This window comes from Hippocampus guttulatus, chromosome 16 (assembly GCF_054856545.1).
Source record: "Hippocampus guttulatus isolate MCC_2025c chromosome 16, RoL_Hgut_1.0, whole genome shotgun sequence".
NCBI classification, from domain to species: Eukaryota; Metazoa; Chordata; class Actinopteri; order Syngnathiformes; family Syngnathidae; genus Hippocampus; species Hippocampus guttulatus.
In genome coordinates, this window is record NC_141276.1 from 7,523,383 (window position 1) to 7,546,310 (window position 22,928).

At 45.9% G+C, this 22,928-nt stretch overlaps 1 protein-coding gene and 1 long non-coding RNA gene across 3 annotated transcripts; one reads left to right on the plus strand and one right to left on the minus strand.

Moving 5' to 3' along the window:
• Positions 1 to 151: 151 nt before the first annotated feature.
• On the plus strand, positions 152 to 22,564 carry dnm2a (dynamin 2a). Of its 2 annotated transcripts, XM_086132526.1 has the most exons (21): positions 152 to 624; positions 6,143 to 6,216; positions 6,423 to 6,572; positions 7,396 to 7,599; positions 7,703 to 7,801; positions 7,880 to 8,040; positions 8,128 to 8,270; positions 8,349 to 8,484; positions 8,979 to 9,046; positions 10,102 to 10,240; positions 11,741 to 11,827; positions 12,035 to 12,105; positions 13,761 to 13,812; positions 14,577 to 14,588; positions 16,363 to 16,473; positions 18,141 to 18,250; positions 18,349 to 18,460; positions 18,749 to 18,913; positions 19,720 to 19,943; positions 20,043 to 20,303; positions 20,444 to 22,564. In XM_086132526.1, the coding sequence occupies exons 1-21, from the start codon at positions 464 to 466 to the stop codon at positions 20,514 to 20,516; spliced, it is 2,613 nt and encodes an 870-aa protein (XP_085988652.1). In that variant the 5' UTR covers positions 152 to 463; the 3' UTR covers positions 20,517 to 22,564. The 2 variants fall into 2 exon arrangements, with proteins under 2 accessions (XP_085988652.1, XP_085988653.1); XM_086132527.1 differs by lacking the exon at positions 14,577 to 14,588.
• LOC147192845 (uncharacterized) lies at positions 16,250 to 17,280 on the minus strand. The gene is made up of 2 exons (XR_015103172.1): positions 17,028 to 17,280; positions 16,250 to 16,683 (listed from the first exon to the last, which is right to left on the minus strand). It is a non-coding gene; the product is annotated as an uncharacterized LOC147192845 (long non-coding RNA).
• Positions 22,565 to 22,928: the final 364 nt, after the last annotated feature.

The window sequence follows — 22,928 nt, forward strand, 5'->3', positions numbered from 1 at the left end:
TGAGAAGATTCCGTGGAGGGCCCTGGAGGTTTTGGGATATCCAATCAAAGGGTTTATGGAGAAGTGGCAGCAAAATAAGCCAATAGAGATCCCACGTTGGCTGTGGATAGCGGGGTGGGGCTGAACGTGCCGGTGTGGATCGGATGTCGTCTCCACTGACCGGATAGCGCTCATGTAGAGCAAGTTTTGTTTTTCGAGTTTTCCGTACTCTTCGATTTATTTGAACGTTAAAGCTCATGTCCTCGAAAGAACGCGAAATACTGGCTGTATGGATTACATGCTGGGAACAGTACCTTTTTAACATTGAAGGGAAGTAAAATTCCAAGCTCTTTGAAGTAGACTTCAAACAGTATTCCGGTGAGCACCTTATCGCTAAAGGAGTCGAGCTAGTCGACGCGGCTAACGTTAGCCTCCGCTTTTTTTTTTGCGCTGTTTGGAGGAGCTCCTCCGAGTTCGCGAAGCCATGGGGAACCGGGGCATGGAAGACCTGATTCCCCTCATCAACAAGCTCCAGGACGCTTTCAGCTCTATCGGGCAAAGTTGCAATTTGGACCTTCCGCAGATTGCCGTGGTCGGAGGGCAGAGTGCCGGGAAAAGCTCCGTTTTGGAGAATTTTGTGGGCAGGTAAGCGAAACGACCTAGCTCCGATTATGCCACCTAAGTTAAAAAAATATTTGTTCGTATTTAAACGATCTCATTGTGCGTTTTGTTTGTGTATTCGACGCTTAAACATTCCAAACAAGTGTACTTTTCATTCGGTGAAGCTAACAGTCCATGCTAACTCCTACAGCCTGTCGTAAACCAGTTTGTTAAAACACTGCATATTCAGCAACTTCGAAATATAAACTTTTATCATACACTTTATGTAATATTCCACTTGACCGCGCATGAATGTTGGTTCGGACGGAAAACTTCCGTATAAGCACATAAGTTCGGTGCACTCAGAGTGTTATGATAAATGTAATTAAATGCCACACCCACATCGTTGACATTTTCAAATCCGATTGTGTGATTTTTAGCAGTCGTAGCAGGATGGCTTGTTCTGTCTTGTGTCGAATCATATGCAAGTTCAATTTCCAATGTAGACTGTGCATTATTGCAGCTGGACTTACTGCACTTGCCTTGGACAATAGCCCCCTTTTCAACAATTATTGTCCAAAAGCGGAGACAGCGGCTAGACATAACTTCCTTGTACATCTTCCTCTTTTGCCACTTTTTGGGCAACTCCGAGGCCACAATTTCTGTCCATTCTCATTGCAATTTATCCTGTCCTCTCTATCCTCTTCCGCAAATAGGATCCGCCTGCAGAGAAAATACTAAACAAGCTCACTCTTGGCCTGCTTGTTGAGCAGGTTTTGGCAGCGTTTGTAGCCCGACCTGTGTCGGAGAATGAGACAAGAGGAAGAACAGTAATTGGCATTAGACAGACATTGGGTTCGAGAGCCTGTCGTAACTTGCTCGCCGAGATAAATGCGCATGCGGGATTTTTTTTTTAGAGAGAGAGAGAGAGAGAGAGAGAGAGAGAGACATAACACATCCATATCAGATATAATCCAAAACCGTCGTTGAGACCTCAGTTTCACTTGCCAACCTATGCAAATGTGCAGTGACCTTTACATTCTCATTGACCTTCCAATCATGGTGTGACGCAGGGGGAACAAACATGGAGTGCTTGGGGAGTTGCCCAAGAAATTCAATAAGAATGGGTGTGCTCTTGTGTGGTGACTCACAGTGGAGGGATCCAGAATACAATATGAATGTACTGAATTGAATTGAACACAACTTTATTGTCAAAAATCTCTTTTTCGTGAATGGATGCTACAGCTTCTTGTTGCGTTCAAGCTTAGCTTATAGCAGACGTGCGCACATTGCAGCATGACGTCTTTGATCCACTGGTGAAAAGGACACTTTGATTCGCTCCTCTTTCATCTAGAACTGCTTCAGACAACAAAGCGTGCAGGAAAGTGGTTAAGATTGCGCGATTGTCTGTGTCTCATGTGTTGTCTTGTATTATTTGGTCATTTTTTTGTTCACTTTTCTTTTGATGGCGGCGCGGACACCCGCAGCGGCTCCTCTTGTTTTATCTTGAGAGGGAAGAAATTTCATCTGTGCTGTATGTTGCACATACGTACAGCACTGACGTCAAGAGAAAAAGGGGAGAGTGAAAGGTGGGAGTTCGACTTCAAAGAGGCAGTGCCACATGAATTATTGAAGTAGGGGAACACAAAAACATTTTTGTTCCACCCTTTGATAATTGAGGAACCTCGTAAAAAGAGCACGTCTGGTATTTCTCATTTCAGAGGTTTTGTGTCGTTACAATACAGTTCAGTACGTTACATTGGTCACATGATGTCAAAATGTGAAGAGCGTGATAAGGACGACTTTCTAAACACCGGCTCTAATTCAATCAGGACATTCAGTGGTTGATTCACGGGTCAAACACCTCTTGTAAATGTTGCCCGTTTAGCTCCTCATTAGAGAACGGCAAAAAGCACTGAAACATTTCAGTTTGACTTTCAGTTCACCTGTAAAGGTTCGAATGTGTTTTAGGCTCGTTTCCCTAACCTGCTTTCATGGAACAGAGTGGACTCGACGCCAGCGGTTACACCGTCGATATACTGTATATTTTTCAGATTCTGATAAAGACCATATGATATCCGCGTTCCTTTTCTTCTCCCGCCTACAATGTCTCACAAAGCAACATATCTCAATAGCAGGGAGGGGCGTGCTTTGTTTGCCGTTTTTTTCTCCCACCGGAGGCGTTTCTCATTTTAACCCAGTCGAGTCGGGTTCAATTGAGTTGGCCGTCCGGCCGTGCTGCCCTTGATGCGATTTGGGCCCCGCATTCCCGGCGAGTGTGTCACAGGTGAGCGGAGCTCAATCGGATGCTGAGCCAGACGCGAGCTAATTGAATCTCGTCTGCCTTGTGGATTTGCGAATGCTGCTTTCTATTAACAAGGAGCAGACGTCATCTTGTTTAGTTCATCAAGGCCCGAATGGACCCCGACACTTTGAAATACATTTTCCACTTTCCATCGCTTGCTAAACGTCAACACGAGCTTTTCTTGGACAATGATTCATTTAATGAGTTGCAAAGTACACTGGGCCACCTGATGTCGAACGGTCAATTCTGGGAAGCCGGTCCACTTCAGGTTTGTCTGGATTCCCGTAGAAAATAAAAACGGCGTGGAATCTGTGCTCGTCTATTTTTTGCTGGACAGATTTTCTGCTGACGCTGTTTTTTGTTTTTTTTACATTTTCATTTATCAGCAGCTCTTTTGGAACAACTATTTGTTCGGTATATTGATTGCCCAAATTACCTCATTGCTCCTTTTATGGATTGTGCCTTCGGTTTATGTCATCTGCTGTCTGTTGTGTGACAGTCCAATGTTTGTGGTCGTGTCCTCATGAAAGAGAAGGTATGCAAGAGAAGCAATGTTGGAACATCGAAATCAAATTTCCCTCGACGAGCTCATGCTATACACCTCTAATTAATTGTAGCATTCTAAACCATCATTGGGGAAACTTAAGTGCCTGAGGGCCACATTTGATTTTTACGAGAGGGAAATGGGGCAAGTCGTTTGTAGAATTCATTAACCAACGAATAAATGCGTTGGATTGAACCAATGAGGACCAGTCCAGTGAGGACGATTCTGGTGACATGCATGTCGCGCAGTGGAGGCAGGGCATCCTATCTCGACAACGCCAGCCGTCCTGGGTGGGGGCCACGGCCTTTGTCGTATCGGCCGCTATCAGCCTTATCTTCAATCTTGTGAATGAAATGCTGCCCGTGCCGTTGGAGTTCCATTATAAAGCCATTAGTCGACTCAACTATTGAGGCACTGTAACATTGTAACTGTCTGGCTTTACAAAGATAATGAAGTATATTTTCTCCCAAGAGAGTACGATACAGGGGAGCCGCCATCTTCTCTCCCTCATTTCTCTTCCTCCAGAGGGAGTCTCTTTGGCCGACTCTCGGCCTCAGCCATCCATAATGCATGAAACCGTACACAATCTGCTCAGCCTCGTCTATCATTTACAGCGCATCAATAATGGAATCTGGGCCTTTTGCCTCCCTTTCAATAGGCCTTCGCTATGAAAGCTCTTCTCTTTGTGAAGACGACTTTGCCGGATGGGCTCTTTTATGGATGCGTTCTACCTCTGCTTGAATACACCTGTGGAACGTTTCAACAGTTTGATCCGTTCGCTCGCTAGCGGAGGGCAATGCTTTGCTGAAATGCTCGTCATGAGGCGATAAGGCCCCCCCGCCCTGTCGAGTTAGCGTCCACTCTCGCGCCGGTCCACGATTGACACAATTCTATACCGTCTAACTGCGCCCACCTCCCATGACACAGCACCGACGGCTTTGTGCCGATGTAAGATCCATCCAGAACCTTCCCCCGTTGTGCTCTGTCATAACCGCTGCCCTGTTATATAGACCACAGGACTTTTCTTCTCTTCCCGGTCCCTGGCGCTGACTCACTGCTTCCAGGATGAGGTCAGCAAGCGCCGCCATGGTCCACCAGAGCGTACGATCCAGCAGACGGAAGGAATACGTCCCAGGGTGGGAGTGGATTATTGCCCCCAGATATATAATGCTAAGAAGCGACAGGGGGGGGGGGGGCAAGAAGATCCGAACAAGTGATGTTGGCCAGCCGCACGAACCATAATCATCCGGCCTACAGATGTCCGCTCCCCTTAACACGACATGTTGCACTGACAGCTTTTGTTCATTTGTGTTGCCGTCATCGATTGTCGCTGAGAAGGCATTACGGTGGCTGAAAGCGCTCGTATTGACACAGGGCGAATTCACACAAAAGCCATTAGCCCCACTTGTTCCTTCAACTTGAACAATGGCTACCGTTGTTCACTCTTAAGGGTTCGAAAGACTAATGGCGCTGTAAAAGATCAAGGACCGCCGTATGACTATATACAGTGATATCTATTTTTAACAATGGAAAATAAATTGTTAAATACAAAAACACTGAATGAAACAAAACATTTCCGAATGTGGCTTACGACACCAAGCCCCCCCCAAAAAAATCGACCAAGCAGTGTCTCGTTAAACAAACAAATAAGGACACGAGTCAGTCCTCTAGTGCTATGACTCACTTGTCGAGTTTGCTCGTAACCCAAAATACTCATACCTCAATGTGTTTAGAATATAAATAGCACTCCACAGTATTGCGCTTTATAAAAAATCATGCAGTAATTCAAAAGAATGTGAAGAATGAAATAGTTTGTGCCTCATGAGTTCATGCTGAATTTCTCTTGTGTGCACCTTGACCACAAGGGGGCAGTGTCCTATTTACACGCATCAATACACAAAGAAGTATGTTACAGCTGCTCAATAAGCTGTTGTAATGCGAGTCATTTTTCATGAACGGTAAAGAATTAGTGTCTGTGAGGGTGGTCATATTCTCTCTGCAGATTTTGCTGCATCAATTGCGTTCAAATATCCGTTGCTGAAATGGTTCGAACACTGCGGCATTCATGCCTGTTTTGTTCTCTCCATGACAGCGTTTTGCATTGTTTGGTAGCATTAAGCTAGCAGACATTTGTGAGTTATGTGGGTCGGTTAATTACACGTAATAAGTCGGCTCGTCCAAAAGTTGAAGTCTCACTCTTTTTTGAATATCGTTTAAGTGTACTTTATTCAAGTTTTCCCTTGAATAAAGCCCAGTTTGATGACTATTGGTATAAGATCTCTTAGTGTAAATCCTGTCCTGATGAAATCGCAGCCTGTCATGAGTCATTATCGACAAAGCTGTTCTGTCTGCTGCTCGGTCCCAAAGTTTACTGATGGAAATCTCGGGCATTTGATTTTCCTCCCAGCAGTCGGGAGCGAGTGCGAATGAATGGTTTGCCTCAGCCTGAAATGATGTGACAAAATGACTGTGTCACATTTGATTTGGTGCGTTTGAAGGGTGCAAGGTGTGAAATCCACACCAATGCAAGTCAATCCTCATAAAGTCCTGCCGTGTGGCCAGAGAGAAGTGAGAGTCTTGCGGTTTCAACCGTCTTTTTTTTTTCTTTTGCTTTCTGTCTGCGCGGGTCTCTTTTTGTCCGCCGGCCGTGTTACCCAACATGTTTTCATGTCGGCCGTTAGTTGAACTGGCTCTGTCTCTCTGTGTCACCCAAGGGACTTTCTTCCACGAGGATCTGGCATTGTTACCCGCAGACCTCTCATTTTGCAGCTGGTCAACAATAAAGCAGGTGAGTGTGTCATGATGCAGTTTTCTCACTCCAATTTAAGATCAGCACTGATCTGCATCATTGCTGCGTTGCCATGTGGCCCCTCTGTACCACCATGCTGCAGGCTGCACTCGCTGCCCGGTGCCATCATGCCATCTTCATTTAATATTCCCTCTTCCTCCCACCCCCCTTTTGTCCTTTTGCCGTCCTCCAACCTACGTGCGTAGAATATGCCGAGTTCCTTCACTGCAAGTCAAAGAAGTTTGTGGACTTTGAAGAGGTGCGTGCAGAAATCGAAGCGGAGACCGACAGGATAACAGGCTCCAACAAAGGCATCTCCAACATCCCCATCAACTTGAGGGTTTTCTCCCCGCATGGTAACCAATTACAATTAAACACATGCACTGTTATACACATCAGATTATGTGGCCGATTTGACATTGACAAAAAAATAAAAAATGTGGACTGGCAACACAAATGTGGAAACGTCTGTTGGCCGTAAAAACCGCCAAGGATAATTGAAGTCCGGGAGACTCCCTTTCGAAAGTGAGAGACAATTTCAGCATTCACCGACAGCGAGATTTGCTTCAGTTTACCGGACATGTTTTCAGAACGTGGGCCGTGTCCCCGGAAGTACAGCGATGCACGAGTCGACCTGTCGCGTTGTTAAGCCACAGAGGGGAATCCCGTGCTGTACCTTTTGTTCATAAGCAAAGTCGCGGCGGAAATCAGCTTCGCAGTTTGTTGTAATGAAGGCCTTTTCACTATTTTATAGTAAAAAATCGTTCCAATGAAGTTTACGTTATGAAGGTGTTTGTTGGAAGCAAGATCGACAAATGGAAAATGAGTTACGTGAAATCAGGACTTTGAAATGTGAACGTTTTTTGGGGTGGAAACGTAAACCGGGTATGTTGAAAAGAGGTTCGACTGTCCTGATATACCTTTAAGATGAAATTCTCAAATACAATGCAATGAATGGTTGGTTAACTCATTCACTCCCAAGGACGTTTTTAAACGTCTTTTCAGACTTGGTCCAGAATTGGCTGGTACCGAATGAGTTAAATGCTTCTCAATACATGTCCTATGTATTATATTTTTAGGATTGATTTTTGCTCTCTACATTTTGCACCCAGCGAGATCATCGATATCCTCGTAGGGTCAAAAAAAAAATCTTTATAACCTTTTATCCTCTTGACACAGTTTTGAACCTGACACTGATCGACCTTCCGGGAATGACCAAAGTTGCCGTGGGAGACCAGCCGGTTGACATCGAGCATCAGATCAGAGACATGCTGTTGCAGTTCATCACGAAGGAAAGCTGTCTGATCCTGGCCGTCACGCCCGCCAACACCGACTTGGCCAACTCAGATGCCCTTAAAATCGCTAAGGAGGTGGACCCACAGGGTAAGCGCGCGGATTTCTGGTTTCTCAACTCAACCTGTTGTTTTGATCATAATTCTTGGGCTCTGTTTTGACATCTATTCTGTCAAATATGGCACCCGTGCAGGTTTACGCACCATTGGTGTCATCACAAAACTGGACCTGATGGATGAAGGGACGGATGCAAAGGATATCCTGGAAAATAAACTTTTGCCGTTACGGAGAGGTGAGGCGTTTGAATGCAGCACGGTTGAAGGTTGTTGATGTATTGATTCGAAAGTGAGCGTTTCGTGTTTCCGCGCAGGCTACATCGGCGTGGTGAACCGCAGTCAGAAAGACATCGACGGCAAGAAGGACATTCGTGCTGCTCTGGCGGCTGAGAGGAAGTTCTTCCTGTCCCACCCCGCTTACAGACACATTGCAGAGCGGATGGGCACGCCGCATCTTCAAAAGGCTCTCAACCAGGTCTGCTCCTGTGTCTCTTTGGAAAAAAAAGAAACAAAACCCCGTTTTGTGCTCTCAAATAAAATCCTCACCGTTTCCCGCCTGCAGCAATTGACCAATCATATCAGGGACACACTTCCTGGTCTCCGCAGCAAGCTACAGAGTCAGATGCTGTCCTTGGAGAAAGAGGTGGAGGAGTACAAGAACTTCCGTCCGGATGACCCGACACGCAAGACCAAGGCTTTGTTGCAGTGAGTGCACGTCAAACGCACAGTCAACGTGCCGCGAGGATATTTTTTGAAATTCTTCCTCCTCTTCATCCTCCGCAGGATGGTGCAGCAATTCGGTGTGGACTTTGAGAAGTGCATCGAAGGGTCCGGAGACCAGGTGGACACCAATGAATTGTCTGGCGGTGCCAAGATCAACCGCATCTTCCACGAACGCTTCCCGTTTGAGCTAGTCAAGGTCGGTCGTGTTGTGAGGACATAAATATCAAGTCATTCCCGAAGCGCGGTATCCACTTACTTATTCAAATTTTTTTTTTTTTTTTATAAATGTGAGAGACCTCACACATGGTGCAGAAAAATTCGTGTGTGGTGTACTCTAGATCACATCACACCAGTATCAATGAATAGAATAAGCTAGGATAACTGTGAACTGATCTGGTTTCTGCACTGCAATTGCAAACCCTTGTAATTGTCATTTTTATTGTGGTTAGTAACTTGTGAGGCGTGTTGAAATTACTCCATACAACCAGTTGCTCCTCGATTTGTCTGGCATGAGCGCATGCTTCAGTTTTTTTGTTTTCCGAATTGGTTATTGTTACGATTCATGTCACACACACTCAAATCTTGTAGACATCCTCACTTTCCAATGTAGCTGTCCCATTCCTTTTGTCCATTGATCCGCTTTGTTGGCACAGTTATGTACAATTAAAATATTTGTTTATTTTCCCACAGATTGTATTTGACGAGAAGGAGCTCCGGCGAGAAATCAGTCACGCAATCAAGAATGTCCATGGTGTGAGGCAAGTGATGCGCAACAGCTAACCTTTCTTGCTGTTCACGTTCACTTTGATGATTTTATAGTTACTGCTTGTAATCAAGCAGGGAGGAATTTCAAACTCTCAAGAATTATATTTGAAGTATTGAAAATGTCCTCACTGTATCTCCGCACTGCAAGTCTGCCAGTTGCTTTTCCGCGCCGAGGAATTCCGTTTTTGTTTTGTGTTACATTTGCCTTTTGTCTATATTTGTTGTGCCATGCTTTAATTTCATGTTCATCATGTAGTTTGTGTTTGAGCTTAATTGTCTCCCTTGGGAATTACTCTTGATCTGCTCCATCCATTTATTTTTCTCCCCCATTTGGAATAATTTCATGTTTTATGTGTAAAATCTGAACATGGGGGCAGGGGGGGGGGCGTATGTTCTCTAAATCTTAACTTCCCCACTAGCTTTAGGCCTGGGTGAAATGGCCTTTTTTAAACTTAACTCATTCACTCCCAAAGACGTTTTTAAACGTCTTTTCAGACTTGGTCCAGAATTGGCTGGTACTGAATGAGTTAAAAAAAAAAATCTGATATGCAATCCTCATGTATTTATTTTCCCCATTCATAAAAAAACCAAAGGCCACTGATGTCATGCAAAAGCATGTTTTGCTTTTTCAACACGCCTTCTTCCTCTATTACGAACATACACTGTAATATTTTTACCAAGTAATTCCAGACAGAATATGTGTGAAATCAACTTCTAGGCCATAAATGGAAAACAATCGGCAGGCAACAAGTCCCCCGTTAACTACATGCCTTCTTTTGATGTGTGACAACACAATTCATTGTGTGCCAGTCATATTTTGGGACCGCCATAAACAGAAGGGAGACAATCTCATAACTACACGCTGGTGGAAAAAAAATTGTAGAAACTCCAGTTGTCAGTGGCGGCGTTTAAATTGCTCACAGACGCTCTAATTTTCTCGTCCATTCGCTCGTCCATTCGTCTGCATTTCATTCTGTGGTCCACATGTGCGTTAACTGTCCCGTTTTGTCTGTGTACGCCTGTGCCTTGTCTCTCTATGCATCCTCAGAACGGGGCTGTTCACTCCAGACATGGCGTTCGAGGTCATCGTGAAAAAGCAGATCGTTAAGCTGAAAACTCCCTGTCTCAAATGTATCGATCTGGTCATTCAGGAGCTCATCAACACGGTCAGGCAGTGCACCAACAAGGTACTGCGGGTGTCCAGCATTTCCCGACCCGGCTTGAGAACACAGGGCGAGCGTGGGCCGCGCGAGTGGGGCGGGTACCCGTGACGTGAGCCCTGTGTTCAGGCGGCGCCGTCTTGTTGTGGAGTGTTGTGACGGGTGACGTGTCGTCAGGTTCTGAGATGTCTCGCGCCCTCGTCTGGGCATCTCTGTTCTTTTCCTGGACAAGCCGCAGGTCGTACAGCTCAGAACTCCCGCAAAGTGGTGCTTTGCAGATGTAATTCGGCCCTTGAGTTGGCGATGCCATCCATCGATAAAGTGTGAAAACCTTTGGCTTGTACCTTTCTCTTGCCTGTTTCTTCTAGTCACCAACTTGAAACGACTAACTGAACGCAGACCCTTTCTTCTCTCTCCCTGTCTCTTTTTTTTCCCTTCCCCTTTTCCTTCCTTATTCTTTCTCCGTCTGCCACACAACCAAACGCGCTCTTCTAACCTTGCGGCCCCCACCCCCCACCCCCTCCAGAACGGGGCTGTTCACCCCCGACCTGGCTTTCGAGGCGATTGTCAAAAAGCTGATCCTCAAACTCAAAGAGCCCAGCCTCAAATGCGTGGACCTGGTGGTGTCCGAACTCACCGCCCTGGCCATGAAGTGTGCTGTTAAGGTAACCGCGGGACTCGCCCGGTGAGAGATTGGCATGGAAATCATAGCGATCCCTCTCATCTCGAGTCAGCTTCACACCTTTACTTCCTTGTGTGACCTGGCCTGACCCTCCTGCCATTTGTGTTCCCCCCCGTTTTGTCATCAGAGTACATCAGAGATTTTAAGCGCAACTTAAAATTTCCCCTGTGGGGCCACTTCCATGAAGTCGTCGGTAGATGATTGAAGTGTCATTTCCCCACCGCATTTGCTTTTCTCCCTCTTCCCTCCATGTCCAAATTCCAACCCGGCCCACCTGGCTACACTTCCCCACTGAGCCACGCTGGCGGACTGACGTTCAGAAGAACTTGGAGGGATGCGGTGAGGGTGGGATATTACTGTGAAAGGGCCCTGAAGGCGCTGTGGACTGAGTTGCCATAGCAACAGTGCTCCACTGCCCCCATGTGGACAGGATCGTCCGCGCCATCCCACCTATGCTTTTTCACATTCTGCCACTTTGCCTTCTCATCCGGCCTTTCAAACGTGTACTGTCAGCCAGAGATGACGATTTTATTTTATTTTATTTTTGGGCTTCTTAAAATCCAATTTTTCGAAACGCAAATTTTCGTCTGGCTGCCGGTAAACTCGGCACTTCCTCGTTCGAAGAGATGTCTGCTGTGTATTGTGTGTTTTCGAAAGCGTGTCGCCCTGATATGGCACTTGACCGTCTCCTTCCCTTTTCTTTGTTCTCATCTTTATTATTCTCACTCCTGTCCTCTCTCTATGGGTAAGTCGAACTAGGTTCAACCTTGCATGTCGACACAAGTGGGGTTTTTTTTTGTTTGTTTGTCGTTTTTTTTTTAATCGAGCGCTGTCTTGTCTTCCAGCTCAATTCCTACCCAAGGCTGCGAGAGGAGACCGAAAGGATCGTGACCACTCACATCAGAGAAAGGGAAGGAAAAAGCAAAGACCAGGTGAGGCCGGATGATGAGCTCTCTGATATTGATTTAGGTCTCTAAAAAATGCCAACCTCACCCAGTTTGAATAGTTTGTTTCGACATGTGTGACACTTGTGACGTTTAATTTTTGGTTCACTGTGACAAATTGACAGCGCGTCTCTAGTAATCGGGTTTAATTGTGACCTCCGCTGTCCTCTTTGTGATTTTCTGCTTCAAATGAAGGTTCTGCTGCTGATTGACATTGAGCTGTCCTACATCAACACCAACCACGAGGACTTCATTGGCTTTGCCAAGTATGCACCTCCAGCCTTTCCCTCCCTCCTGCTCCTCTTCCCTTCCTCCCTCCTCCTCGCCTGACTTACAGCTTGTTTTTTTTTCGGTGGCTCTACGTCCCAGTACAGAGAGTTTATTAAGTGCTCGTCTTACTTGCAAAAGGAAGATGCCCGTCATCATAATCAAACAGTTTTGTCGAACGTGTCATTTTACACATTCAAAAAGTTGCAACTACGTAAGCTGCATGGAAGCTCTAATGCATCCGTGCTCGAACACGCCAGCCTGGAATAGAAAGGCAATGAAGCGGCACTGTTGTCTCTTCAATCAAACGCGCAAGCAAAAGCCTTTCTTAGGCATCTTGATGAGAGGTATGAGCATGTCAGCATGTGAAAGCTGCCTAGTGACGTTCAGTCCAGCTGTTGAAATGTTAACATCTCCAGTCGGTAGAGGCTCTCACTCCATGTGTTTTCCAGAAATAAAAATTTTCAAATGGAGTTTTCTTGAACCGGAACAGTACTGCGGTCATACTCAACCATCATCTTTATGTTCATATATCTCTATTGTGAATTGGTGATTGTTCTTCCTTTCTTTGCGTTTTATAATCGGTAAACCGTTCCCATTTCTGCATCTTTTGAAGGCTCATTTTAAGTGTAACTTTCTGCGTTAGTCGGTGCTTCCGGGTCGGTGCTTCCGATTTAAATCACATCTTTACAATTGCTTTTTTTTTTCTGCTCACTGAATGAAGGACTTGCACAAGATACTCATACAGATGTTTTCCCACCCATGTTTATTGCAGTTTTGCAAAGTTTCGAACAGGGGTAGGGAACTCCGGCGGGATATGGCTCCCGAGGATCCGGAGTTCTCTACCCCTGGTTCAGAACATCGCCTATTGCAAAAAGTGGACTTTGAATTTCACACTCGTTGGGCTTGAATTATCTTTCACCCATGACGTCATGATTTATTGAATATCTGCAGTACGGCTCTTTATACAATCAACCGATCATGTCATTCCCAAAGTAACCACACAAAGTTCCAGATTAACAAATTAAACTCAGTCTGCCCGGCAACAAATTGCTGACGCTTAAAAAAAAAAAGAAAAAGAAAAAAAGAATGCAATTTCAAGGAAAATCTCGTGTTTGACTGCACGTGCTCGGCGTAACGGTAGATGGTCGACGCATCTGCTCGGTGTGTGTGTGTGTGTGTTTTGTGGTGTGGCTGACAAAACAAGTCAGTGCAAATCCTCGGTGCATCGCATCTGCATGGCGAGTGGATTCCCCTCTATAATGCGTCAGAGCTCAGCCGGGGCTCTTTAACGGTTCTTATGACATCACTTTCAGTCTTGACTACAGAAGGCTGGATGATGGTAGCCCCCCAGGGTACAGCAACAACAGGTGGGATGTAGGGGTGTGTATACATACATACCTGTGTGTGTGTGTGTGTGTGTGTGTGTGTGTGTGTCTTTGTGAAACAGAGAGAGAAGCAGAGAGATTTCTTACTCTACAACCAGGCTGTAAAATATTCTGTGGTTACAGCAACACCAATAACAAAAAAAAATAAAATAAAAAAATGGGGAGTGGCATCGGCGTTCTTTGAGTTCCGTTGTATTTTTCAAACCTCTCCGCCTTGCTGTCCGCTTTGCTCATTGTCTGGTCTGTTTCTCTTTGTGTGATGACAGCGCGCAGCAGAGGAATACAGCGGCCAACAAGAAGCGGGCCATTCCCAACCAGGTAGGTTCCATCAGATGCCGTTGGCCTTTTCACAACTGTCAAACTTAATCCCCCCCCCCACCCCGACGGACGTCTCCCATTAGCGAGCCTATTAATAACGCCCGTGTGAAGCGCTGATTTGAGGCCGTGGCTTTTAATCCACCTCGACCAACGTAGCTGCCAATAAGATCCACCCGGTTTGATGATTTAACGGCAGGATGCGCTCATTGTTTCGACTCGATCTAGCCAGACGTGTGTGATTTCAATCCGCTGTCGTTCAAGACGTGATACGCTGACATTTAGTCAACCCCCCCCAGCCTCTGTCTCATTGCTTTGCTGCAGCCCCCCCCACCCCAGTTTGCAGCTACGTTTGCATGTGAGCGCCTGGCAATGTTCTTCGGCTACAATTAAGCATTTAATGCCCTAATTGTAACTTTTGTGTTTGGTACATTAACTCCATTAACTCTCCGGTGTCTGTTGTATTGAAATTGAGAGCGTGCATGAACCTGGCGCATGTCACCCTGCGCTGTAAACTATGACCGAACCAAATTGTCATTTTGAGGTGAAGTCATTTCTAATTGCATGTCACTCTCTTGCTCTGTCTCACCGATCCCCCCCCCCCCTTTCCCCTCCCAATTTCTCCTCTCTCCCACTCCTCCTGTGCACCCTTCTTCCTTCACACCTGCCTGCTTTCTCACTTCTTCCGACTGTGGTTTTACGCTACCCTCCCTCCTTTTTTTTTCTTTTTTTAATTTGCTTGAATCCCCCTCCCCTTATTACCACAGGGTGAAATTCTGGTAAGTACCCACTGATGTAAGCCGCGCCTTGCCAGGCTAGGCAGCAGAGGTAAGGCCGAGCAGCAGGACCAAGGCGGTCGTGTACTGGCCGAGTCGGGAGACGAGCAAAAATGGCCGCCCTCACCGTACTGAGTTGTTTTACCCCTCGACAGCTGGGCGTTTTTGGCGAGGTCCTGGAGGAGAAGGTAGAGTCTCCAGATTGATTGCGGGCCTCCCAGTGCCTCGCCAGTTACCAGTAATTTGGAGCTGCCGGGTGCAATCACTGTGAATTATTTTATAACAAGACAGTAATTGTCTGCAATTCTCTCCACGCCACTAACATTTTGAACGCACAACGGCACACGCTCGGAGATGCCGTAGACGGCGCCGGTTCTTGTTGTCTTCAGGCTCTCGCCTCTGCTGCCACCCCGTTCTCGGCGGACCCCCAAAAGTCCGCCTGGTCTCATCCTAGACTTCAGTAGGGAGTCGAGGCCAATCAACAACACACACTCGTCATGTCTCATCCGTGCATGTCAGCTTAACATTTGACCTAACTAATGCCATAAAAAAAAAAAATGACTGCCAATTCCAGCATTCCTGTCTGTCCTGCTTCTGTTATTGATTAAGGTGACGGCTATTCGTTTTTGAATAACGGACAGTTAAAACCGAGCTGATGTGATATTCTCTGCTCTGATCTCGTCTTGAACCCGTGCTGCAACTTCACTCATTAACAAACGCTAGTTTGCCAGGGTTGGAAAAAAACATGCGATACGATATCAGAAGATTTAGATTCAAATGAACCGCATTGCCGTGTTCAAAAAGAAATCACTAGAAATCATAATAACAACACTGAATCATTCGTTGATTGAGGTTTTTTGTTTTAATTGTGTACTTAGAGTACAAAAAAAAAAGTCATCATGAAAAAAAAAGTCCTGCCGTTGGGCGAAGTTGAAATTTCTGATGGCAGTGTAATGCAAGCAAAATCAATCCTGTTATAATATATGGGAAGAAAACCGTCCATGATATATAAGTTGTCGTGTAGCATCTGAGAAGTGTTCCCACCCGTTTGCTTCTCATTTGTGTCGCTGCATCTTTCGCCGGCTCCTACAGAGAAACACTCTGAGGTTTCTGAACAAGTTTTTTTCAGCTCCAAATGTGCCACGCTTTCCCGCCTGTGTTTGCGCCTTCGAGGGAAGGAAGCTTTCTTTTTCATAAAAGAGCCACCCTGAGCCAGGGACTGCAGGACCTTTTTTTTTTTTAAACAATGTGTCCGTTCACTCTTTGAAATAATCAAAAGTTGTCTGGTCTCACCGCCCTTCATTTGTGGAGATCTTAGTTCGGTGAACAAGCCGAACGCTTTGCATGAAGCAAGCGTCTACGAATCGCTCTCTCCTCCTGCTTTAAGCCCAAATTAACCCCGCTAACCTGCCGTCTTGCCGAAAGGCTGACACTTGCATACTTAACTCACCGCTAGAGCCGCCCGAGCAACATCTGCTACTGTTTGTGGCCTTTTTTCTGTGGCGTCAAAAAGGACTAACGGCTCAGCGCTATCATCAACGTCTTGTTCTGCATGTCGCGCCCATTCTCCTTCACCCCCCCCCCCCCCCCCCCCCCTCTGTCATAACACATTAGCTCTTATAAAGAGGCTTCACATTTTGAATTTAGGATGGAAAACAACAACGGTAAGTTGGTAAGTTTTTATTCATGTCATTCACGTCACAGGATTCGATGATTCTTTTGTCTTGAACTGCTGTACTGACGGCGCTCTTTCTCCTCGATTGCGTCTTTTGATCAGGTGATCAGAAAAGGCTGGTTGACCATCAACATTAGCATAATGAAGGGGGGCTCCAAGGAGTACTGGTTCGTCCTCACCGCAGAATCCCTCTCCTGGTACAAAGACGAGGAGGTGAGGAGCGTCTTCGTCGCACCGGCTAGCTTGCGCGCCCCGTGCGCGTATGTGCGTGTGTGTCCCAGCCCAGCCTAACCAATGTGCAGACTACTGTTCAGCTAAAGCCGGATGAACAGGTAGTCTGAACACTGGGCAGGCGGGGGAGTGAGGAGGGCCTCTGCAGGGAGGAAGGGCCCCGAGGTCAGTGTGGCCACCGGCCGCCCGTTACTTGGGACAGAGTACACAAAGATTAAACATTACCTTGCGGGTCAAACGTTTTGAGAAGTGGCATACGTGTTGGACCTCATGCCGCTTTTCACATCAACTACGGTATTGTGTCTTCCAAAAGAGGCCCGCGGTGTCATTTCAACCATTAAAAAAAAAATGGCTGCAGCATGTGCATGCAATCCACTAGGCTACGCTTCTAATATTGCGTTTTTAAACACGCACAGAAACGAGTCATTTTGCATTAAAGCCGTTTACTTCAGTTCACAACTCAAATGTTAAGAGCAATTGCAACATCACGTCGCCGTAGGTTCATGACAAATAATGCCGTAAAATGCGCTACTTACCGGTCACCATTCAGTCATCTTTTTCCGAAGCCCCCCGTTCCCATTCAGTAAACTTAAAGCATTCAAACTCGACCACAGCCGGCGGCCTCGAGCCCTAACTGAACACGTTGCACTTTCTAATGGTGGCTGCCGCCAAGAAAGAGAGAGAGAGAGAGAGAGGGGGCGAGTCGCGATGCGAGCGGGGAGGATGGTGGAGGCAAACTGACGTGGCAGGCGGGCTGAAGTGTTCCAGCCGGGATCTGACTTTGGAATTTGCAGGAAATCGTACTGGGTTACGGGGGCCAAAGGAGGTGTGGGGGGTTGCAATCGTGTGTGTGTGTGTGTTTGTGTGCTGGCGTGCAGCTGCAATGTTTGCAATGCGGGTCCAAAATCATTGTGCGAGGGTCAGTTTGTCTAGAGTTGGACATCATGTGTCATGTTAACAGGTACAGTATACTTTTTTTTTTTTTTTTTGGTAAGTCTTTGGTGGGTGGTATTTGGTGACATCACGTTTGGGCTCCCGCCACCCTTTGCAGCCATAAATGCTTCCAGATGTTTCTTCTCACCAGTGAAAGCTGGCACCCCGCCCCTCCACACTACTCCTACCGTTCCTTTTTTTTTTCGTCCTCCCCCACCCATCGCATACCCTGAATGTGAATTTGACACCGATTTGATGGTGCGTTACACAAAAAAAAGCCCCCCCCCCCCCCCACCTCTGTTGTCTGTTCACAATATCACAAACTGTATTTTCTCTTTTAAGTGTCTGGAGTGCGTTTATTTATTCAACTGCAAAAATGACCAGGCGTCTGTTATTTCAGAAATGCGGGCTTTATTTTAAAAAAAAAAAAGGGAAAAATCATTCCTCCTCAAACACAAAAGTTCTAATTAAAATACATGTAAGATCCCTTTATATTGTCGTCACCATCCAGTTCAGCAACAATATCCACCGGCGCTTTTATTTTCTGTAGCTCTCGTCCTCATCGGGGTCACCTGCGAGTTTTTCAGTGAGCGGTCAAAAGACGAGGCGTCTTATTTGAGGAAATCTGGCAGTATCATCTTTCTCGGTGTCAAATGAAAATGAATGGATTTTGATGTTTGATGTTCCCTCGTTGTAATTCTGTGTCGCCCCGGTAGGAAAAAGAAAAGAAGTACATGCTGCCCCTGGATAATCTGAAGATCAGAGACGTGGAGAAAGGCTTCATGTCCACCAAGCACATCTTTGCAATCTTCAACACGGAGCAGAGGTCGGCGGCCATCTCTTATCTCGCCGACCTACACGAGCACGCGTACACGTTTATCGACAGCTTTTTCAGGGGTGGGCTAATGCGGTTGGTGTGCGCAGGAACGTGTACAAGGACTTACGGCAAGTCGAGTTGGCGTGCGACTCTCAGGAGGACGTGGACAGCTGGAAAGCGTCCTTCCTCCGGGCCGGAGTTTACCCGGAGAAGGACCAGGTTAGAGCAGTTCTACAACACGACAGACTACAGCCACTAAAGCTAATGTATTCAGTAAATACACACAATGACCAAGAGGAGAAGAAAAAAACCTGATACAAAAGTTTTTGTAGTCTGTCAGTCTTGAAGATTTCCGTATTTGACTGTTGAAATGTTAATCCAGTTTGGTCCGTCATTTAGCCTGTGTTTTAAAACTTGGGCCCTGGTGAGCCGATCCTTGGAATCGACGGTGTACCTAATGAAGTGTCAGATCGTATTTCCTAATCTCGTGTTCTGTGGCCTCCTCAGACAGAGAACGAGGATGCGGGTCCGACGGACACGTTCTCCATGGACCCTCAGCTGGAGCGTCAGGTGGAGACCATCCGCAACCTCGTGGATTCCTACATAGGCATCATCAACAAATCTATCAGGGACTTGGTGCCCAAGACTATCATGCATCTCATGATCAACAGCGTGAGTTGGTCAACCTTTCATGAGCTTTTTTTAAAATTTTATATTTTTTATTTTAAACCTCTGGTCATGTCATCAGAATCATTTTTATTGTCCACGTTTGTTAATGGCCAACAACAACAGCAAAAAAAAATGTTTTTAAATCATTGTAACAAAATATCAGAGATCTTTTGCTGGTCCGTCCTCCGTCCGTGACCTAAGTACCCTTCCGTCATTGTCCCTCCATCCTTATTCATAAAATTATCGTCTTCCGTCTCAGGCTCAAAATTAAGTTCTCGTAACAGGTAAAACCTGATACTTGGTTGTTGCAAATCTGCAACACCTGCCCTGAGAGGTTAAAGTGCTCCTTTATGTGATTTGACTGTCCACTAGGCGGCAGTGTTGCAGTAAAAAATACTGTTGCGATTACTGTGCTTGCGTTTTATTAGCTTGTTAACTCATTCACTCCCAAAGACGTTTTTAAACGTCTTTTCAGACTTGGTCTAGAATTGGCTGGTGAGTTATGCATGAGTGAATGAGTTAAGAAAGTACAGTGTTTAGCTACACTCTGACCTTGTTATTTTGCCTCCCATCACCTCATACTTAACCCAGACAATTAAAGAGATGGCTGATGGCCGAAAACCCACTTCCGTCCTTGCTTAGTCCGGAGTTTAAAAAAAAAAAAAAAAAAAACATTGCGTCCTCCTTCCCAAAAATGGACGTCCATTCGGGGACGGAATGCCCATCCCTGCAAAATACTGTTTGTGCATGTGTGTGTGACACAATATATAATATGGTTGTGACGTATACTTTGGATGCCTCCCCTCCAGGCAAAAGACTTCATCCACTCAGAGCTGCTGGCTTACCTCTACTCGTCGGCCGACCAGAACAGCCTGATGGAGGAGTCGGCCGACCAGGCGCAGCGCCGGGACGAAATGCTGCGCATGTACCACGCCCTCAAGGAGGCGCTGCACATCATTGGCGACATCACCACCAGCACCATCAGCACCCCGGTGCCCCCGCCTGTAAATAGCACCTGGATACAAAATGCCAGGTGAGACGCTGCGCCGTGTCCAATACGGATGTTGGTGATGAAACAAGTCTAGTCAGCGTAGCAGGTACTTAATTTGACTTCCTTGTGTCCTCCTCGCAGCCCAACCCCTCAGCGCAGGCCGCCCACGTCCGCAGCCCCACCCCCGAGCCGCCCGCCGGCGGTCCGTGGGCCGACGCCGGGGCCCCCCATGAACCCCTCCCCGGTTTTCGGCGCCGCACCGCTCAACCCCTCCTCGGGCTTCGGCGCCCCTCCCATCCCCTCTCGGCCAGGCCCGGCACCCTTCAACAGCTTGCAGGACCCCTTCAGCGCGCCCCCGCAGATCCCCTCGCGGCCCGCTCGCATCCCGCCCGGCGTTCCCAGGTATGACCCCGTAACACGTTGCCCTCAACTCCCTAACTTCCCACCCACAAGTCTCTCTCTGTCGCTCTCTTTCTGACTTCTATCTCTGTCGGGATGTTTTGGTTTCACTGCGTGTTCTCCATCTTCTCTCCACACTGCAGCCGAAGACCCCCTGGTGCTCCCTCTCACCGACCCACCATTATCCGCCCTGCCGAGCCCTCCCTGCTAGACTAGACCCCGTGGGCTGAACCCACCCTAAATCTCTCCTGTGTGTCTTCTATGTTTGATTGGGGTGAGGAGGTGACAATAACCCACCGCGTATCGGATGCATTTTCAGCAACCACATCCTCCCAGTTGCTCGATCAATCAGCACAGAACATTAAGTAAGCCATTGATGAGCAGTGATGAAAGCTCAACAGTTTGGTAGGGCCACTTTTGAAAGGAATGATTGTACATTCATAATACGGCTTATTATTGTTGAACTAAAAGAAAAAAATAAGATGACATACACAAGTAAGAAGTCACCATTGTGGTATTTCATATTTTCTGTCATCTAGGGGTGTCTTGAGATATGAGTGACCTGACTTTGCGATTGTTTGGCTGCTCTTGTTGAGATACCGGCGCTCGATGTGGTGGCGGTGAACTCAACTCCAGAAAAGAAAAAAAAAAGTTTGGTTTTTTCATTGCTTTGTGTTTTAATCAATGGAAAATATTTGAATGGAAATTTGTTTGGATTAACTCGATATCCTAGGGTCATTTATTCAATCTATAATATGAAAACCTAAATATGAAACAGAAAATAGAGACTTACACGTGTTAATTCAAGCAATCACAACGTTGTCTTCATCTGCTAGCCTAATGCTAACACAATGCAAAACGCCATGAACGACCCAACAAGTAGCATTAATGTTAACAGTGCTACGACACTTGTAGCAACACAAACGATGCATCAATGTGTAGGGAGACAGTATAATATATTCTGTATTCGCTGCCAAAAGCGACAAGTATTGCGGCATCTTACTGTAATGCAGTAAAAGTCGTCTTCATTTGTGTCTCCCTCATTATTCATAATGATGTGCTTTGCTGCCCCCCAGTGGCCAGATTGCGCACACCAAAAGGAGTTGCAATGAATTCATCAAGACAAACTAAATTAAAATCTGGACCAAAACAGTCGAGTGCTGTTTTCCCTCATTAAAAAAAAAACTGATTACAAATGTTTGCTTTATTTAGGGAAAGCTGGAAGGATGAATTCATTCAATCATTTCAAAGGGGAACGTCTATTTGAAACACGAGCGTGGCTAAACTTGTATCTCAAGGCACCACTGTACAACACTGCCCCCAAAGTTCTGTGCATTTTTTTTTGTTTACCTCCCCATCGAGTGACATCTCAACCATTTGACAGTCTTACATTTTAAAAAGAATTACGTTCGCCATATGAAGATAAAAATGAAAGCATTTTCCTATTGGTTGTGAAAGGGTTCAAACATATTTATGTGTAGCCAAATCTCATCCCATTCGCTTCAATTCTAAATAAGCACGTCTTTTCGTTTTCCCCTCCCCAAGAATAAAATGTTGAAATGTAGCTTTCAGCTCGTGAAGGACCCCCGTGGCCCCTCCACCCTCTGAGCAACCGCGTGCACTTTTTCCCCCCTATCTGTCGTGCTTATGACTTTATAGCCACCTCTATGCATTCAAACTCTTGTAAATACTCCGAGAGGGGAGGTAGCACTTGTACATCTCATTGTGTCAACACGCTTTAGATTTCGACCGGGAGAGCGAGATGCATTAACGGCCACATTGTGTGTCATGTGACTAACTTTTATTTATAACCCGTCATGTTTTTGGTTGTCTATGGCTGTCCATGGAAAGCGGGGGCTCTGTTGTCTGCTTGCTTTAATTCAGGGTTTCCCAAACCTGTTTGAGTGGTCCCATTGTGTATTAGCATATACTGTACATAAACCACTAATAAAGATCACATGAAGGCTGATTGAACATCACTGAAGCGTCTTTTATTATTATTATTTTTTTTAATCTTTGACAATTGGCAAGCTGCTAAAACTGAAGTGTTTGGGAAGCCCTGCTTGGCTGAGATGACCATGGATTGTGGGGCTTGTGTTCAATGGTTGTGGTCGTTTCTGTGTTTTAAAGGCATGTCTTGTCCTCAGATTATTATTTTTTAATTACAAAAACTGGTCTTGAGCAATGATACACAAAATGCAAGGGCAAATGCAGCATTTAATGCCCTCCCCACATACAGAAAAATAAAAGGGACACAATGGTCACTTTATTCTCCACCTTGAATTCATCTAGTGTAGATAATATGCTAATTATATGTTGTTTTTAAATCCCGTTTGAAAAAAAATGAGACCACTGAAAGAAAAAAAATGAGAGAACTTACATGTTGTACTTGTCACCAATGAGTTCCTTTTTTTTTTTCTTTTAATACACAAACTACAACCTATAGTACGTGGCTCTCCAAGTGCCTCATCACTCGCAACGGTAAAATAGCGTTGCGGTGATAGGCTAATGGTCGTTTTTTTCGGCTCAAAGCTCCTGACTATAGACATAGTCATTTTTGGGGTAAAAAACACCTTACGATACCGAGTCGTTTTTTTCCAGCAAAAAATGCCTTACTATAAATGGCTG

What these genes read in the sequence shown, in the direction of transcription:
- dnm2a (XM_086132526.1), top strand. Translation starts at nt 464, where the DNA reads ATGGGGAACCGGGGCATGGAAGACCTGATTCCCCTCATCAACAAGCTC. An exon ending in TTGGAGAATTTTGTGGGCAG is followed by an intron (nt 625 to 6,142) that starts GTAAGCGAAACG and finishes GTGTCACCCAAG; the next exon opens with GGACTTTCTTCCACGAGGAT. An exon ending in ATCCCGCCCGGCGTTCCCAG is followed by an intron (nt 20,304 to 20,443) that starts GTATGACCCCGT and finishes TCCACACTGCAG; the next exon opens with CCGAAGACCCCCTGGTGCTC.